The sequence below is a fragment of the Heteronotia binoei genome, chromosome 7 (assembly GCF_032191835.1).
Source record: "Heteronotia binoei isolate CCM8104 ecotype False Entrance Well chromosome 7, APGP_CSIRO_Hbin_v1, whole genome shotgun sequence".
In the NCBI taxonomy this organism is placed as follows: Eukaryota; Metazoa; Chordata; class Lepidosauria; order Squamata; family Gekkonidae; genus Heteronotia; species Heteronotia binoei.
In genome coordinates, this window is record NC_083229.1 from 35,611,629 (window position 1) to 35,632,159 (window position 20,531).

Genomic DNA, 20,531 nt, shown 5'->3' on the forward strand with positions numbered 1-20,531 from the left:
TGTAAGCTTTTGTATGCATGCATACTTCTTCAGACAAGGAGATAGGGTACAGTCCCTACGCCCTTGTCTGAAGAAGTGTGCATGCATACAAAAACTTACATTCTGAATAAAACTTTGTTGGTCTTAAAGGTGCAACTTGACTCCTATTTTGTAATAGTACATGAAGGCCAAGGTGTTCTCCTGATATTGTGTCCTGGCAGTGGGATTCAGAGGCTGATTGTCTCTAAACATGGAGTGTTTAGTCACCATGACTAGTAGCCACTGATAAAGCTGTCCTCCATATACCTAATTCTCTTTTACAGCTGTTTATGCCTGTGGCCATCACAACATCCTCTGGCAGCAGATTCCATATTTTAATCACTCTGCATAAAGAATTATTTCCTTTTGTCAGTCCTGAGTCTACTGATCATCTGATTCATTGGATGCTCTTGAATTCTAATATTTTGTGAGATAGAGAAAAGGGTTCTCTTTGTCAATTTTCTCCACCCAGTGCATAATTTTATTAGCCTCTATTATGTCTCCTCCTTACTTACATGTTGACATTCTGAGAATGGGTACCATTCACTTGGAATAAAATGCTAAGAAAATGCAATCATCATAATATCCAAAAGAACCACAGAAGAATACTCACTGAAAAATTGTGTGCTACCTTCTGTAAATGCAATATATTCTTAATCCTTTTACTAACCTTCCTCAAAAGCCTTATTCCTGGCCTGACAAAACAGAAGAATGATGCATGAAAAAGTAAATTTATTGGATTATGGTATAAATTAAAGAGTTGTGGAACAGTGGAAATTCTATCAGCTTATGCATCCACCTAACTATAGACTATTTTTTTTAGTGGTGACCTATCTGTATCAGCGACAGATAACTGTACCTTTGATATCTGCCAGAAAGCTTTGGGAAAGGATGATTTTACAAAGATCCCGAATGGGGTGAATGGTGTGGAGGACAGGATGTCAGTTATATGGGAAAAAGGCGTGGTAAGTTGGACTTCTTCCATTCTTGTAAATAACAGTGGAACCATTTTAATAGCGGTGACAAGATAGCCATTTTGTTATAAGGGGGCCCACATGTTCTCAAACGCCCCTTTTGTTCGGTCTAGCATTGACTTGAACTAGATAGTTACCATCTTTCCAAATGCTATTGAACCCACTATCTGAACATATGCAGCTTAGAAATGTTCCTGTGTACAATGTCTTGGCTCTCCTGAGCAAATGGAACCAAATTTCAAAAATGACCATTATAAATGAGCAAGACTAGAGATCAAATTTCAATGAACAAGACTAGAAATCTGGGAGTTGCTTCTTCCACATGCTGTAAAGAGGCCTTCTCTGGATGCTGTTTGAATGCTTCAGTATATTTTTGGCAGCTTCAGATGCTGAAACTCCCTGCCCAGCAAATGTGTGGTGTTTGGCGACAGGAAGAGAAGCTGCTTGCAATCAGCTTGAGTATTTTCCTTTTAAAGTAAATGAATATTTTTGCTTTTCCATACTGTTTTGCAGCACAGTGGCAAAATGGATGAAAACAGATTTGTGGCTATTACCAGCACAAATGCAGCCAAAATTTTTAACTTGTACCCGAAGAAGGGGAGAATTGCTGTTGCCTCTGATGCAGACATTGTCATTTGGGACCCAAAGGCAACAAGGTATGGCCTGAGTAATCAGCTCCCATCTGTCCATCCTATCTTTGAGCAGTATGATAGGGCTGCATTTTTTATTTCAAATAGGCATAAATCTTGATGATGGGCTAACATCCCATTTGAACAGTGCTGCATTTGAATTATTCACAGGATCTATGGTGCTAGCCACAGCATCTCTGCACAGAGGGTTTTGTCTAGTCAGAACATTTTAAAAAATCTATCTGGACTGCTGACCGTATAGGAAAATAACACTGCCTGTACTTTATCCTAATTGCCATTTCCTGAAGATGGTCAATGATTAAAAGTAATCCCAAGGCAGTTGAATTTCAGATTAGCTGTTGTCCACATTGTGGTGTCTGAAAACACCTAAGTGATGCATGAAGGACTCCAAAACACTTTGCTGAATATTAGCAATACAATAATTATAGCCAGGGGTTGTTTTGTAGAAAAATAGGTGGTGGAGCTCATCCAGGGATTGTTATGCAGCTGCACCTACTATTCAATGGACAAGGTGGGAAAGAGAAGGTGGAACTCTCAGAAAAGTTCAGGAGCTGTGCTCCTGTGAGCTCCTGCTGAATCCGAGTCCTGATTATAGCTAATTCTGAGTGGGACCTTCCATGCAATGGGGCCAGAGGCAAAAAGGAGTGATGTTTTACAAACCTGAGGGAAGCCCAGGGTGTGCAGGGGTGAAAACCCCCGGATAATAGAAGGAACATCTATAGCTTTAAGAGATTAATGCCCACTAAGATCTCATGAGGCTAATCTGAGATCCTGGTGGTTATTTCAGAGGCTGCTAGGCAATCACAACAATATTGTGGTCCAGTAGTCCCTTCCAAAGAGCCCTGTAAAGCTGCAGTACTGCAATTGGAGCCCTTTGCTCACAACCTGAGTTCGATCCCAGAGGAAGATGGTTCAGGTAGCCAGCTCCAGGTTGACTCAGCCTTCCATCCTTCCAAGGTCGGTAAAATGAGTACCCAGCTTGCTGGGGGGGAAATGTAGATGACTGGGGAAGGCAATGGCAAACCACCCCATAAAAAGTCTGCCATGAAACCATTGTGAAAGCAACATCACCCCAGAGTTGGAAACAACTGGTACTTGCACAGGGGACTACCTTTACCTTTTTTAGTCCCTTCCAACCTTTGGTCTCTATTTGCCAAAGACAGGCTTGGGAGAGAAACTGAAAAATATGAAAGATAGAAGGGAAGGAAGGAAGAAGAGAGAGGAGAAGGAGAAGCTAAAGTGGGAGACAGAAAAGACTGTCAGGTAGGTGGGAGAGAAAAAGAGGGAGAGATCGCCAAAGAGACAAGGAAGGAAAACTGAAAACTGGAGGAGGGCAGATAAAGGTAAATTGTGTGGGTGGGAGGGAGAGAAGGAAGTGGTAAATGGAGAGAGGCTGTTGGATTAACCATTAAGCAAAATAAACATGTGTTTAGGTCACCAAGGATGGGGGGGGGCACCGCAGAGGGGGATTTTGCTTATATTGTTTACTGCTATTTAGTGTTAAATAAAATTAAAAGTTAATATTTAATATAGTTGTGGGGGATGGCCTAGAACAGGGATGGGGAACCTTTTTTCTGCCAAGGGCCATATGGATATTTATAACATCATTCGTGGGCCATAAAAATTATCAACTTAAAAAACAGTGCTCCTCCAAGGGAGAATGTTTCAGGCCAGCAAAATTAATGCAAATAATTGTTTTTCTATTTGAAGTCGTGGGGGGAGCATAATCTGGCACGCACACACACACACACATTACCACATCCCCTAATATTAGCATATTAGGTCACACACACACACCCGGCCCGCTGCCCTAGGCAAATGCATAGGTCCAGGGCTTTTTTGTAGAAAAAGCCCAGCAGAAACTCAGTAGCATATTAGACCACATCCTCTAATATTAGCGTATTATGTCACACACTCATTAGCATATTAGGCCACACCATCTGGGATAATCAAGGGCAAACTGAACTGTGACAATAACTTTTCCAGGCCCTGCAGCAATTCTGGCCAGCCAGCCTAGCCCCAGGGAGGCTGCTGCACAGTACATCTGGGCCCTGTGATTCCTGCCTGGCTCCGGGGAGGCTGCTGCACAGCATGGCTGGGCCCCATGATCCTTGCTGGCCAGCTAGGCGCCAGAGAGGCTGCCACATGGCTCAGTTTGGCCCAGCAATCCCCAAGGGCCACACCAAGTGACCTCGAGGGCTGCATACGGCCCTTGGGACGGAGGTTCCCCACCCCTGACCTAGAAGAAAGCTGATTTTTAAATCTTATTTCACCTTCAGTACTCATTTAATTTTAACATCTTGTAAGTTAAGCATTGGAAGGGCCAAGGAGCACCATTGTTGGGCTGTGTTTAGGGCATCAGTTGGCCTTAATCTGGCCCTAGGGAGGTGCTGTGAGGACTGAAAGTAGAAATTGTGGGGAAGGGCGATACAGGAGGAAGATGAGATCTCCCCCCCCCCCCCAACTCATCTCCTGTGTGTAACTAGTTATCACTTTGCAGGTTCCAAGTTCTGCGTCTGCGATCCACCATTCTTTCCATAATCAATTTCAAAGTAATTAAGGTTACTACTGCCAAGATTCAGCCTTCTGTGACCTAAGACCACTGTTGTTGAGACTCAGCTATGTTTCTGTTTTGCTTGGTTTTTTTCCAATGGAGAATGTCCATGGATCAAATTGCTGAACAAGTGCATTGTGTGCAGAAGAAGGTCCCAGGGTTAAACCCTGGTATCTTCAGTTAAAAAGCCTCAATAAGCAAATATTAGGAAAGACCTTTCTCTGTCCAGGATCTTCAAAAGCAGAAGTCCCCAACTGTCTGGCACATGTGGGCTGCATTAGAGCATCCAATGGCTAAAGAGGGCTGCATCTTAAATCAAAATTATTAACCTACCTGTTTAGATCAAAAGTAAATATTCAGAGATAAATGAAGAAATGTTAACTTGAACACAATCCATTTTAAAACAATATTTTACTGTGAAATCCTTTTATCTAGCTACATGTGCTTATCTAGTCAGTGTAATATCTGTGACTGTTTACTGTTAGCCAAGTCAAAGTTTGTGACTGACACCCTTAAAATGTCATGTAATCTGTAAGTCTTGACACTTGAATTTCACAACTTTCATCTTGGAAAATGTTTGTTCACAGATGTATGTAATGCCATGCCAAAGTCTGTGAACATGCCTGCAGCAAATTTCCTTAGGTTGATAAATATATCAGACGAGAACAGAAACCGAAGAGAATATTTTCTTTGTAAATGTCTCTGAGATGATCACGGTTTACAAATCAATTAGTTCCATCTGAAAAAAGTTACTTGCAACTTCTGGATTCTAAAACATTCTTATTTCCTTTCCATTCTTTTGGTAATCAGTGAATCTGTTCTGGTATTACACCCGCAATAGGTTCAGTGCTTTGATATGTCTTTCAACATTGAATTGTATTTCCTGCCCTTCTCAAATTTTAATTGATTGCATCATGAGAAGTTTGAAAAGTTGCTTTCACTAACTTGCTTCACAAAAATGTTTAGTTTTGCTTCAAAAGCTTGCAATTCAGAATACAGGTTTTTCTTTTCCCTGCAGCCTGCACAGATGCTCTGTGATATCAGGTAAGGAAGCCAAATCAAAAATCCATCCAGGGTCAGATAGTACTACTTGGCCTTTTCCTTTCTTACTCCTTGAGAAAGACATCAGTTTCATGTAGACTGAAAAAATGTTTGAGGATTTTGCCTCTGCTAAGTCACCTGACTCCTGCATGGTACAATAAATACATCTCCATATTCTGTTATCTATTTAAATTTAAGTTTATTGGATTTATATCCTGCCCTCCCCACTGAGAGAAAATTTTAAAACAGATCATAAGTAAGGCCATGATGCTTGATGTAATTAATACTGGACACAACAATACACTTCACTCTTTTCCACTGAAGAATCTTACTACACAAGGCTTGCTGATAGATGATGCAGTGAAATTGCACAGGAAGTGTACTGATTAATTTCTTCATTGATTCTTGCAACTGTACCAGTTTTCCTTCCCATGATATTTCTTGCACCATCAGTTGTGATGCTTTTCAATTCATCCCAACTCAGACCAAGATTTTCTGCTGATTTTCTGCTGATCAAGAATATGTTTTCTGCAGCTGTTGTTGTGCCTTTCAAACTCTGCAGTGCACACAACTGTTCTGTAATTCTGAAGCTGGAATCTATCCCCTTGATACAAATCCGTGGTTGAGTAGAATGTCATTGCTCTCATCTAATGCTGGGCGGGCAGGAAGCATTTCTGACAATCAGTGGCATATGCAGCTCTTCTCTTAGCTCTTCAACACTCCTGTTGATAGTAGATGCAGATAAACTGACACAACTAACATAAGATACCCTATCAGGGCACATTTCCTCCATTACTAGGACCCAGGCCTTTTTTTTTAGAATTTATTTGCATATTAGGCAACACATTCAATGGCACCATTATTTCACACAGGGGTTTTTGTAGAAAAATCCCAGCAGGAACTTATTTGTCTATTAGGCCACACCCCCTAATGCCAAGCCAGCCGGAACTCCATTCCTGCTCAAAAAAAGCCCTGACTATAACCATGTACTTTTAAACAGATTCACCAGCAGTGAATGGTCTACCACATTTGACAACATAGTAGCTGGCCCTCAAAGTAGTCAGGTTTTCCTCAGTGTGCTTTCTAAAACTCTTTTGCTACAAAAACATCCATTTTTAAAAAACATTACTTACTTTACTCTCCTTGATTTACTGAGTAGCTCTTGTGACAAAATTCAAAGTGGCTTTTAACATTGTACTTCTTCAATACTGAGACAGTTTAAAGAAATATCAGGCAAACTGTTTTATTGTTTAAAACAAAGAAGTACTCAGTAGTCAATTTGTCATTAAAGATACGGCGCATCCACAATTTTTTGCTTATTTGAAACAGCACTTTCTTTTGCAGACCTCTTCTTACAGAATTTTTAGCAGAGCAGCAGTTGCAGAGTTTCAATACTTGAATAAATAAAAAAAAATGAGAAGTATAGTTTTAAGGACATAACTATTCCCTTTCCCATCAAATCCACCCCACTCTAGCTGTTTTAGCTGGGGATTTTCATTTTGACCATGGCAAAGAAGAGAAGAGACCCCGCCTCCCAATCCACTACAGTTCTCAGAAATATTGGACCATAGGAAGAATTTGTTAAATTGATTATAAATCTGACCAATCAGATGGCAGGATTGCAGTCCTAAGTTTGAGGTTTAAATCTACACATGCTAATACTTTAAAAATTGGGAGCCCTCCAAAAGAGGGCAGGTAGAAAGAAAGGACCAATGAAACCTCCCTTTGCCATTAAGTTGTTTTCAAATCATATACAGGGTGCACACACACACACCAATGCCTGCCAGCCAAACCTCAATCATGAGAAACAAAATGGCAGCTGGAGGGGAGGGGAGCTTGACTGAAGATGTAGGAAGGGGAATTCCATAAGCTTCCCTGCTAAGAGAGTACTCCTTCCGCCTCAACCCAACATCCCACTTACAAGCTCCTACAATCACAGATGCATGAGAAGTGGGTGGGGGAGGGGAGGCAGAAGCAAGAAAGGCAAGAAGTCAAAGCAACCAGCTCTTGTTGAGGAAGAAAAAATGATTTTGCCTGTAGCAGCAACTTCATCATTAACCTTGGAAGCTATTTGGAGGAGTGTTAATGGGCAGAAATGTTCAGTATGCAAAACATTTTGTATCCTTTTCCCCACCAAAATACCATCCCTTTACCTATCCTTTTACAGCCTTTTTTTGCAAAAGCAGACTAGACATCCCCTGTATTCTATAGGGACGCCATTCCCCATTTGAGGGTAGGGGATCCCTGGTTTTTTTTGGGCTCCTGCGTATCTCTGGCCAGATAATAAGAAACAAAATTTTTATTTTAAAAAAAATACATTAAAATTGGATAGCTATCTTACTCACACGAAGGTGCCTCTTGATGAGTTGCCCATGTTTTGTCACAGAAAAATCTGATTCAACTTATTCCATGGGTGAACATCTTAATATGAGTTTGATCTTTCCGCCTGCTCCCCATTTATCAAGGAATAGACAAAGCCACTGCAAGGTTACTTGAGAAGGCAGCAAAAAGGACAGAGCTGTGCATTATCAAAATATTGGTACTTGATTGCAAAAATACATTTCTCCTCCTGGGAGAGCAGTTTGTCTGGATAAGACTTTTTGTGCTTCTTCCAAACATACATTCAGCACCTGATCAAATTTGAACTGTTGACTTAGGGTCTGGTCCTGTCCCCACAGCATTTATCTATTGTCTTTAAAGCAGGGGTCTCCAACCCCTGGTCCATGGACCAGTACCAGTCCATGGCCTGTTAGCAACCAGGCCGTGAGTTGTATAATTATTTAATTATATATTACAATGTAGTAATAATAATAAGATGGCATTGGATTTATATCCTGCCCTCCACTCCAACTCTCAAAATGGCTCACAATCTTCTTTATCTTCCTTCCCCACAACAGACACTCTCTGAGGTAGGTGGGGCTGAGAGAGCTCTTACAGCAGCTGCCCTTTCAAGGACAGCTCTGCGAGAGCTATGACTGACCCAAGGTCATTCCAGTGGCTGCAAGTGGAGGAGTGGGAAATCAAACCCAGTTCTCCCAGATAAGAATCCGCACACTTAACCACCACACCAAAATAAAGTGCACAATTGTATCATTCTGAAACCATCACACACACACACACACACACACCCCGGCTCCCACCCGGTCCATGGATAAATTGTCTTCCACAAAACCGGTCCCTGGTGCCAAAAAGGTTGGGGACCACTGCTTTAAAGAAGACCAGGCATTTCTCAAAGCATTTGAGGCTGGTTGGCTATATTGCTTTCACTGGGCCAGAAGAGGGAGCACTCGGCCTAGGAAGGAGGAAGAAACAAATGCTAATTGGCAGCTTTCCGCTGGCTGAAATCTCTCTTGCAGTGGCTATCTGCCAGCACTTCCAGGTTCACCACATTTCAGCCACCTACCCTAAATGCTGTCCTCGTTGTCTGCATACACAAGCAAGAATATGCACATTTATTAACTGAAGAGTAAAGCAAGTATAACAAAAAAGCCCTATTTGTTACCGTTGATATTATAATGCAAACAAATAGGAAAGCTAATAATATAAGTTAATATTTGTAGTCCTGACACTTTAGTTCAGACTCAGATGCTGCATTCCAATGCAAAATCAAAATGATATTAACTCTGAATATGCATGACCCCCTCTCCCCTATTCACAGGGAGCACAAATGGAGGAATTCTGGGCTACATTCACATGTTGTTGACTACTGCACTGCTGATTTGCTACAGCAGTCATGGGCAGCTGGATTCTCTTATCCACATCTGGAAAGCCAATGGCAAATTACAACCCTCCAATAGTACCACGTCCAGCAGTATATGGATGCTTAACTAGATTTAGTTTTCCCATGCTCCACAACTATGGATTGTAAACCTTGATTAAATCTGTTTAAGAGTACTGATTTGGAGCAGGGGGAGTGTATGGAATTAACTCCAGTTATGCCAGATGTCTCCACTCACACATCATAGGGTTGCAGAGTTAGATTTAACCCAGGATTCATGTGACAGAAAGGCATCAATGTTCATGCTCATTCAGGATTATTGTTGGTTTAATGTGATGTCTGAATGAAGCCAGTTTGGTGTAGTGGTTAAGTGTGCGGACTCTTAACTGGGAGAACTGGGTTTGATTCCTTACTCCTCCACTTACAGCTGCTGGAATGGCCTTGGGTTAGCCATAGCTATTGCAGGAGTTGTCTTTGAAAGGGCAGCTGCTCTGAGAGCCCTCTCAACTCCACCCACCTCACAGGGTGTCTGTTGTGAGTGAAGAAGATATAGGAGATTGTAAGCCGCTCTGAGTCTCTGATTCAGAGAGAAGGGTGGGGTATAAATCTGCAATCTTCTTCTTCTTGAGAGGAGAGTGAGAAAGTCTGGATGTAATGAAAATGACAGGTAAGCTTCTGAATTAGCAAAGTAAAAACAGATTCCCCCCCCCCCCTGTTGGGTGTTTTAGTTCCCTTCTGGGTTGGAAATAGAGCTGTGTAACGTTGCCCTAGCTGGTCCATTTGCTAGGTTACTAATAACTAGGCATCTCCAGCAGAAAAACTCACCTAATCTCCAGAATCAGACGTTAACTTTCTGTTTCACGTGTGTGTATGTGTGAAGTTCTGTCAAATCACTTTTGATTTAGGGTGACCATATGAATTAAAAATCTCTAAAACATACTATTGTTAACAGCCTTGCTCAGGTCTTGCAAACTGAGGTCTGTGGCTTCCTTTATTGAGTCAATCCACCTCATGTTGAGTCGTCTTCTTTTCCTGCTGCCTTCAACTTTTCCTGGCATTATTGCCTTTTCTAGTGACTCTTGTCTTCTCATAATGTGACCAAAGTATGATAGCCTCAGTTGATGTAGGACTGGGGAGAACTGGGAGATTTTTTACTTCTCTGCCCATGATTTTATGTATCTTACGTATGATTTTATAAAAATAGCCACACACACACACCCCTCCCTATTTATTAGAGGAGCCAGTATGCTATGATTTCTAGCATAATCAGGGAAGAGACCTTGAAGTTAAACACTTCATTATGGAAGGAGTCAAATTCACTTGGCATTTTTTGAAAATTGTCTTTGGGGAGTGAGGAGATTATTATAAGACAGAAAGCTGAACTACTTCCATCCCTTAAACTACGTGAAGCTGTGCTCTCGATCACTTGTACACTGGAAGGAAAACTTTTAATATCACAGTTGGTTGCGATCCATTTCTTTCCTACCAGATGCAGTGTTCTTGCAGAATAAAAATGCAGGCTGAGATGCCAGCCTAAAGCAACAGACAGATGTTGATGCACGACTGGGGAGAATTGGGAGATTTTCATTGGAAGCCTTTGGAGAAGATTTAGACATTCCTATGAAAAATTATCAGGGCATTATAAGACTACCCAAAGAAATCTCTATAAATCAACAACGTTAGCCTTTCTGGTTTAATAACAAATGGAGTTCAGGATATAACCTTTATTTTTCCTTAAAGATCTGACTTTATGCTGAGCTACAGTACAGCATAAAGATTTGTGGTAGAGTTCAGTGGTTTCCTTTATTAATGCACTGTCTTCATTTGGTTTTGAATGATATCACAAACCCAGTTAGAACTACATTGTGTGTATGTGAGCCTGTGATACAGGAATAGGGATGAGCACAAACTGAAAAAATGCGGTTTGGTGGGTGGTTCATGACGTGTCCATTCGCAAACCGGATGTTCCTCTACACACTTTCCAAGTTGTTGCTTTGAAGTTCTGTAAACATTTTGATTGAACAGAGACAGCCTGTGTGGAAATGTCTCCACTTACAAACCAGTACAAACCTCCATGAACAGCTTGAAAGTTCATGGAAAGTTTGTGCTGGTTGACCTGCCACAAACTTGACTTCACAAAGCAGCCAAAATTTGTCAAAATATTTGTGGTCATCCAAAAGGCTGGTTCTCTCTGCCAGTACACGTCCTGTGGTTGTTGTACAGTCCTGTTACCTGAAACAAATGTGTGGGGAAAGAGCATATAGTAGCATTCACTGTGGCTGAGACTGTGGTAGACAGATGAGAAATTTTAGCAACCTCAGTAAGAACTTACATTGTTATACAGAATTCAAGCCCTTTTTTGTCTTTTTCAGCATAGGTTGAAAATGGGAACTCAAGTTATCCCTAATTTCTGATTTTTCTGCATCTCTTGATCTGCTACTCCTACAGTTGCTGGAAAATGCCTCCCCATGGTAGCAAAAGGAAGTGGGTGTGTGCTTGGTGACGATGGAAATAAGAATGGAAAGATGAATTTAAGAATTCATGGAAATAAGAATTTTTATTCAAGTCATTTCCATGCTAGTCTAGAGAGAGCATTATTCATTTGGGTTGGGGTTTTTTTTTGGAGATTCTAAACATTGTTTCACTTTTGAGTTTGATCGTATGTCTGCAGCATTATGCTTTCTATAATTTAAGACTGGATTAATTCTCAACTTCACTATATTGGATCAATTAGTCCTAAATACGTGTTCTAGAGGGAAGATGGCATGTTGTAGCTCAGTCTTGTTAGATCTCAGAAGCAAAGCAGAATCAGTACTTGAATGGGAAGACTCTGCAGAGGAAGGCAATGGCAAACCACCTCTGCTTCACAATTGTCTTGAAAGTCCCTTATTGGGGTCTCCATAAATCAGTTGTGTCTTGATGGCACTTATGTACTTATGGAAACATATGTACACCTCACATTTCACAAAAGCCATCATGATGGTTGAAAAGTTATAGGAGGATAAGGCTAATTTTTTTTAAAAAAATGTTAGTTGGCCCAGAATCAGATCTAGCTTCAGACCTCTGTGTTGAACCATTTCAGTGTCTTTTATGCTTCTCTAGTTATCTAATAACTGTGTTAGACCTCATCTAGAGTATTATGTTTAGTTTGGGACACCACAATTTAAGATGGATATAGACAAGCCAGAATGGGTCCAGAGGAGGGCAATGAAGATACTGAGGTATCTGGAGACCAAATCCTACAAGGAAAGGCTGAAGGAGTTGGGTATGTTTAGCCTGGAGAAGTGACGACTTGATCACTACCTTCAAGTACTTGGTTGTCATATAGTGGATGGTGCAGAATTGTTTTCTGTAGCCCTAGAAGGTCAGACCAGAACCTACAGGTAGAAATTAAATCAAAAGAGTTTTTGACTAAACATTAGGAAGAACTTCCTGACAGTCAGAGTGGACTCTCAGTAGAACAGATTTCCTCAAGAGGTGGTGAGCTCTCTATCTTTGAAGGTTTTTAAACAGAGGCTAGATGGCCATCTGACAGCAATACTGATCAGTGAATTTACGGGGAGATACTTGTGAGTTTCCTGCATTTTGCAGGCAGTTGGACTAGATGACCCTGGAGGTTCCTCTCAACTCTATGATTCTACAATCTATGACTCAAAATCATGCTTTATCTGTCAAAATATTTAAGATCCGCTCTCTTTCTTTAGTTTATTTAACATATTTATAATCTCACAGTGATAGTTTTTGAGGAGACTACCAGTGTGTGTGCCCTACATTGTGATCCATCACTTTTCAGTAGGCCATGTTTCTTGGCTGTTTTTCAACTATACAAGGTTGGCATTTGTGCCATCTCCTTTCTTCATAAGACTCTGTTCTCTTTTGTGGCAGTAGTTCAGAAGTTTCTCTACTACTTGTCTGGCCAGTTCAGCATTAAGTTCATGCTATAAACAAACTGACTGGAAATGCCCCACTCCAAAATATATTTAATAGGAAAGTCCAATTGAATTGAATTTACTCCCCCTACCATGCATTAATGTGATTTGGGTTAATCCAAATATTTGTTGCATAAACTGTGTGCATAAACTGTGTAACCCAAGTGGAATGATAATTGACAATGGTATATTTTAAGTATAGCATACTGAAAGTTTTTAAAATGTTTTTGAGAGAAGGTAAATTAGAGGTCAATGTCAAATGCGTGACAGAAATGAGAGTGATTTCTTCTATTCAGGAATATTTTATAAGTTTCTTTACTGAAATATTCATTAAATAGCACTTAGGTTTCAAAAGACCTTTCTTTTAATGATATTTAAATATATCATAAATATATCATATATAAAGAGACAGTGGTTTAATCAGGATGAGGCTTTGTGAAGGGCAAGAGGGAGTCTGTATTTCACTTTTTTAAAACCCCTTGTTTGGGCCATAATCATATTTAAAAAAAAAAATCTCATTGGCCAACATCTGTGGATGCAAAGGCTCCTAGGAAGAGCTGCAGGCAAACACTGTTTGGGTTGAGAACCGATCCAGGGAAGAAGAATAGCCTCTTGAGCGTAATGCTTTCCCATGATTGGAAGCAAACATTGAGAGCTTGCCCAAGTTTGCATTCCCAGCCTGAAGAGTACAAACGTCCAGCACATCTTTGTGGCTCCTTAATTCTGCATTGTGTCTGCAAAGCTGACTCCATTTCATGAATACAGTTTACATTTTGCATGCTAGATTCCTTTTAGCTTAAGCTCCCAGTCACAGTCTCTCTATTGCCCATGTATCATCCACATCCTTGCATAATGGTCTCCTTAGAGGCCCCTGAACTTCCTTTCTGTGGATTAATCCGTGGTCTTTTGCTTCTTCTCCTTTTATGCCCAATGCTGTCTCTTTCCTGTAAGTGAGTGTTCAATATGTATAAAAAGTGCACAGTATGGGGACAGAAATAGCAGTGCTCTGTTAAAGAGCCAGCTCTTCCAAGTAACTGCAGCCCCAAATGGTAGAAGAAACCAAAATAATGGAAGAAATGGTAGCAGCAGGATGCTAGCTGGGTCACTGTGATACATCAATCAGCCTTGCCCTTCTATTTGGCACAACTACTATTTTAAACTGAGTGTATGTATATGCAGAGAATAATTAATGTAGTTCTGGTTTTTTACAAAGGTGGCCAGAACTGCAGACATCAAAGTCACCAGAGAGGAGGATGGCAGCTATAAAGCTGTGTTGTCCACAGACTCTGGATACATTGAGCCTAGACTGAAAAACAGGAAGCGGGTGAAACTGTCTCACTTCCTCCTCTTCAGTACTGCCATCTCCGCTGTGTCACTTTTTGCCCAAAAGGTTCCCCTCAACCTTCAGCATGGACTTTTAAAAGCTCATACTTTACTGCAGGAGGAAGAGGGAAGTCTGCACATTTTTAGATGCTCCCCATAGCTGTGTGAGACTAGCAGATTTCTAGGAAGAAAGGGAGTGTACCAGCATGGCTTCCTTTCAATTTTTTTTCCCATCTCCCCCTGAATGGTCATTAAGCTTGCGACAAATGAATTTCCCATATTCCATTTCTTTATTGTTCTTGAGCTGCTCTCTGCCTGCATTTCACTCATCCTTAATTCTGGTTTAGTCCAGAGAATTCCTAAAATTGAATTATGTTCCATTACTCCTTTCAGCAAAGTTTGTACCTTTCCTCCAGCTGAAGAATCTTTCCTCCGTTGGAAGTGGGTCTTCTGCTGGAGCCATTTTTGACAGAGGAAAGGGGTTTAGGCTGGCAGAAAGCTTTATGCTTTGGTAAGACACTGACCAGTAAATCCAGAATTCAAGTATGTGCTGTTGCTTAGGTTGCTCAGTTCACACACCTAAAAAATTTCCTGGTGCACAGCCATGCATGGATAAAACATATCAAAAATCCTTCTTGGGGGGTGGGGGCGGTATTTTTTTTTTTGTATTGTTTGTGTGTGCGCGCATGTGTGCAAGTTTGGAAGTCCTAGCAACTTCTGGCAACCCCTACTGGGGTATGGAGGACATTTAGAGAAGTGACTTGACATAACCTGCCTCTGCCTCTCAGGCCTGGTATCCCAAGAAGGTCTCCTATCCCAGCAGGGGTGTAGCCAGGATTTTTGAATTCAGGTGCAAGTTGGAGGGTGCATCCAGAAAGAATCTTGATATGCCGCACATACGTTTTCTTTGTATAATAGTGCACATCAATAATGCATGGAAGAAAAGAAAATATTTAAACATATTTGAATGCTGTGGCTACTCTGCACTTTTATTTGTTTGTTTATTTATTTAGTCTTCAAGTTGAAGCTGACTTAAGGGGACCCCATAGGGTTTTCAAGGTAAGAGATGTTCAGGGGTGGTTTGTCATTTGCTGCTTCTGTGTAGCAACCCTAGACTTCCTTGGTGGTTTCCCATCCAAATACTAGGAAGGCTTGACTCTGCCTAGCTTCTGAGATCTGAAGTAATTGGGTTAGCCTGGGCTATCCAGACCAGGAAATTTACAAATCTACCCACACCTAAAATATTTCCTCCTTACTCTGTGCAACTTTGATATAGACTCTAGAAGCCCACATCTTTAAGAAAAGGCACATCTCCACCATTATACCTGCCACAGGATCCCAAAAGTCAATAAAGTGAGGTATACTCAGAGGTGGAATTCTAGCAGGAGCTCCTTTGCATATTAGGCCACACCTCCCTGATGTAGCCAATCCTCCGAGAGCTTACAAAAAAGAGCCTTGTAAGCTCTTGGAGGATTGGCTACATCAGGGAAGTGTGGTCTAATATGCAAAGGAGCTCCTGCTAGAATTCCACTCCTGCATATACTTCTGGCGGGACATTTCCCCACAATGCAAGTGCTGTCACCAAAAAAGGCTCTGAACTTTGGCCCGGGTAGTTGCTGATTTTACCCACCTATGTGATCGATACTACCAGCAATGCAGAATGGTGCAGCTGTAGGGGAGTATAATGAGAGGGGCAGTCCTGTGTGTGTCAAGCAGTGTTCTCTCTAAGTTGAGTTAGTGTGAGCTAGCTCACAGTTTTTTAGCCTTGGGCTCACACATTTTTGTCTTAGCTCAGGAAAAATGGCCCCAGAAGAAACTAAATATGCAGTAGCTCACAATCTTAATGCCAGTCACTCACAAAGTAGAATTTTTGCTCACAAGACTCCACAGCTTAGAGGGAATATTAGTGTAAAGGTCTCAAATGATGAGGAATTTCTAATGCACATGGTTCCTTTTTGAACACGAGATGTGGTTGCTGGGAACTCCAAAATATGGGGGAAATTTAGGTGAGAATTTTGGAAGTGTCACTCAAAGAAATAGATTTGAATATCACAGACCCAAATACAAATTCTAGCCTTTGTGTTCAGCCTACAGTACAAACGTGTGTTCAAATTTAATTTTCATTTCAGTTATAAGGCCAACAGAGCCTTGTTTATCACCACTGCATGCATTGATGTATACACAATCGACTGGTATTCTTAACCTTTGGTTTATGCCAATGTACATAGCCTGGAGTGTCTCTTAATATGTATTAATGATAAGGGAAAATCGTTCAGTAGCCTCTTTGTAATTTAAGGGGGGGATACATGTCTGTTGCTATTTCTTTATGCAGAGAACTAAAGAGAAAGTGATCATAGATTTACTATTTCAGTATTGAATTATAATCAAGATTTTTCTAGGACTCTCATTTTCTGTAGGAGTTTGTCCCCAGTAATTTCATGCAAGAGTTTGATGGTGCTATTTTTCTTCAGCACACAAAAGAAGATCATATGCTTTCCATCTGTATGCCTTTTTATTTTAGATAAAAGGGACGAACAAAGAAAGAAGCAACAAAAGTCAGTCTCTAGGAGAACACAGTGTTCATTTTCTGTGCCACACAGTCTCACAAAATATCATCTGCATTCTTCAGGGAGCAAATTCCTCCTTGTTTCAAGAGAGCAGTGCTGAATCTTTTCTTCCTCATTAATTTAAAGCATATCCTGTTTTTCCTGCATAGAAGGCTTGTGACTCTCTCTCTTTTTGGTTTCTCTAAGTCAGGGGTCCTCAAACTTTTTAAATAGGGGGCCAGTTCACTGTCCTTCAGACTGTTGGAGGGCCGGACTGCCGTTACTGTACAAGGCCGCGGGCCGTCAGTTCTCCGTCTTCTGCATCTCTCTCCCTTCCCCACACCACACACCCCGGCCTGGGAACTCACCTCACCTCGGTATCACCTCACACTCTGTCTCCGCCGCCTCAGCCCAGTGCCGGAAGTGTGCATTGCTAATGTGAGTTTATGTCGAACGTCACTTCCGGTCTGATTTTGCCGTAACCTGGCGGGCCGCATAAACGTCCTCAGCGGGCCGCATCTGGCCCGCGGGCCGTAGTTTGAGGACCCCTGCTCTAAGTCATTCTCAGAGCCCAGTCTAGCTAGGGTTACCAGTCTCCAGGTGAATTCTAGAGTTCTCCCAGAATTACAGCTGATCTCCAGGCTACAGAGATCAATTCCCCTGGATGAAATAACTTTGGAGCAGGGCCGTAGCTAGGATTTTAAAAGTTGAGGGGGGGGTGCTTTTTAAAAAGTTGGGGGCACCCTCTCTCATCCACTGCAGGGCTTGCCACTTCCCAGAAGCTCTCTGGGGCAGGGGCAAAAGCTGGAAGCTCTGAAAGTAACCAAGTTGAGGCAGCCAACCCTAAAACTTTGGATTCAAGAAGGGATTGCACCTTGTGTACAAGCACAGGAGTTTCCTTCCACCTCTCTCTTCCCCACCCCAACACTTTGCGGTCTGCAGCTCCAGCCATCTGCCCCCTCCCCATCCCATTCCATGTGGCTTCCTTCCTTCACCTCCTGCTTCTCTGCCTCCCTCCTCTCCGCCTGCTGCTTTTGCTGCTGCAGTGCACTGTGCTCTGCTCAGCTCTCCCAGCTCCAGCTGCTGACACTTCACTGGCTCAGTCATGGCGAAGGAAGGAAGGAAGGAAGGAAGGAAGGAAGGAAGGAAGGAAGGAAGGAAGGAAGGAAGGAAGGAAGGAGCCCAGTCAGGGGGCCCCATGTGGAAGTCAGAGGGCAGTGTCCCCACAGGCCTCCCTGTGGCTACAGGCCTGCTTTGGAGGGTAGACTGTATGCCATAAACTACTATGTGACAGCCATGATGACTTCAGGATGATGTCCCATTCTTTCTCCCAGCCTCACACTGTCCTTGCCATCTTCAGTCTCCATACATTTCAGTAACAGTGTTATATGGTACACCTTTAATCATGCAGAAAAATACTTTCTTGTACTCAAATCTGGGTGAAGCTTGTAGTTCAGTCATCGAGAACATTTTGCAGGCATAAAGTCCTGGATTCACCCCCTCCATTTAGCGTAGCCAGGACTAGCTTGCAGGGTAGACGACAGGGAATAATCCTCCCCTCCACTGATGGCCTTTGGATGGGGAAGCAACACCCTTGTCAACAGACATCAACAGAACTGCTGGAGTTACGGCTGCAGCACTGTACAGGCAAAGAACTACTGATTGGCTAGCAGTACCCAGCACCAGCCAATAATGTCACCATCAATGCCTGCCATTGAGGCCACACCTTCTCCTTCAGAACACCCTGGGGATATTGCCTGGGGACCCCCATATATGCTGCTGTTCATGGTAGACATTACTGGACTTGCGGGGGGAGCAGTGGGCTGCTCCAATGCAAAGCAGTTTTGTTATTTACACTTGGAAGTTGGCTATTGCCAGTTTAGGGTTGAAGTACTGTTACAAGGACATTTAAATTTTGTTACTCTTAGGAGATTGAAGTTCTGTGATGCGGAGCAGGTATATCGTATTTAGTTTTCAAAAGTCTATATAATCTACTATGCACTTGTATTTGTCTTCCTGATGGTCTAATCCTCTAAGCTTGTAACTCTATGAATAGTGCAAATAGGGTTGTGTTGTCCTGTACAATGGGCACATTGAATATTTTATATTATTATATAAAAGATTTAGCACCTTATTGTATGGCATGTGAGATTTATCATTGGTAGGAAATTTTGATAGTTGGACGTGTTTGGTGGTGTAGGGTTTGTTTGTTTTTTTGCTTTACCTAATGATACACCAAGGCCGCAGTCACACTCACCATTAAATCCATCCCTAACCCATCGCTATTATACACCGCAGCTTTTTTACAACAAATTTCCTGATCAGACAACTCTCCATCCTTCAGTTCTAAGCAGTGTTGGTCCCGTCGCTGGTTGATCAGAGGTCTCAACCGGACCTCATTTTTTGAGATGGCATTCCACACTTGCACAAGCGCAGTACACAGAATATTGTGCTTGGCTTTTTTTTTTTTAAAGGTGACAGAAAAGGTGGGCGATCTGCCCCCCCCCCATTTAAACACCCAGAAAGGAAGGGGAAGCCCAGGAGCTCTCTTTGCTGTCTCTCCACCTGGCGGGGAGACGGCAAAGGGGGGTCATCTTCCTCCCCTGGCAGGGAGACAGAAAAGGTGGGCGATCTGCCTCCCTCCCACATTTAGGAAAGGTAAAGGTCCCCTGTGCAAGCACCAGTCGTTTTCGACTCTGGGGTGACGCTGCTTTCACAAAGTTTTCATGGCAGACCTTTTACGGAGTGGTTTGCCATTGCCTTCCCCGGATATCTATACTTCCCCCCCCCCCAGCAAGCTGGGTGCATATTTTACCGACCTCGGAAGGTTGGAATGCTGAGTCAACAATTGCAGGTGCAATGATATCATTTGGAGTGAGCTCTCACAGGGAAGCGGATGTGCACTTGCAATGAGTCGGCTACAATGGAGCGTTCAAACATAGAAAGTATGAACAGGAGTCGTCGGAAGCATTCTTATTCCGGATTTAATGTACTATCAAAAAAGTCTGCACCTCAGTCGTGGCAGTTCGGGACACGAACGAGCCAGCGACCATTGCCAGATGCTGATGTTTGGACAACCACATAAAATCCGACATGTATCTGGCTTTCATCCATGCCCATCTGACCTCGGCCCTAATCTCCTATTAAGAACATAAGAACATAAGAGAAGCCATGTTGGATCAGGCCAATGGCCCATCCAGTCCAACACTCTGTGTCACACAGTGGCAAAAAATTTTATATATACACACACACTGTGGCTAATAGCCACTGATGGACGTCTGCTCCATATTTTTATCTAACCCCCTCTTGAAGGTGGCTATGCTTGTGGCCGCCACCACCTCCTGTGGCAGTGAATTCCACATGTTAATCACCCTTTGGGTGAAGAAGTACTTCCTTTTATCCGTTTTAACCTGTCTGCTCAGCAATTCCATCGAATGCCCACGAGTTCTTGTATTGGGAGAAAAGTACTTCTTTCTCTACTTTCTCCATACCATGCATTATCTTGTAAACCTCTATCATGTCACCCCGCAGTCGACGTTTCTCCAAGCTAAAGAGTCCCAAGCATTTCAACCTTTCTTCATAGGGAAAGTGCTCCAGCCCTTTAATCTTTCTAGTTGCCCTTTTCTGGACTTTCTCCAATGCTATAATATCCTTTTTGAGGTGCGGCGACCAGAACTGCACACAGTACTCCAAATGAGACCGCACCATCGATTTATACAGGGGCATTATGATACTGGCTGATTTGTTTTCAGTTCCCTTCCTAATAATTCCCAGCATG

At 42.2% G+C, this 20,531-nt stretch overlaps 1 protein-coding gene across 1 annotated transcript in view; it reads left to right on the plus strand.

Annotated features, from left to right (window-relative positions):
* The window catches only part of DPYS (dihydropyrimidinase), a 56,736-nt gene that overhangs the window by 28,442 nt on the left and 7,763 nt on the right, over positions 1-20,531 (plus strand). The window contains exons 6-7 of the mRNA XM_060243341.1: positions 842-983; positions 1,506-1,648. Coding sequence (XP_060099324.1) covers positions 842-983; positions 1,506-1,648 — 285 coding nt within the window. The remainder of the gene's footprint in view (positions 1-841; positions 984-1,505; positions 1,649-20,531) is intronic.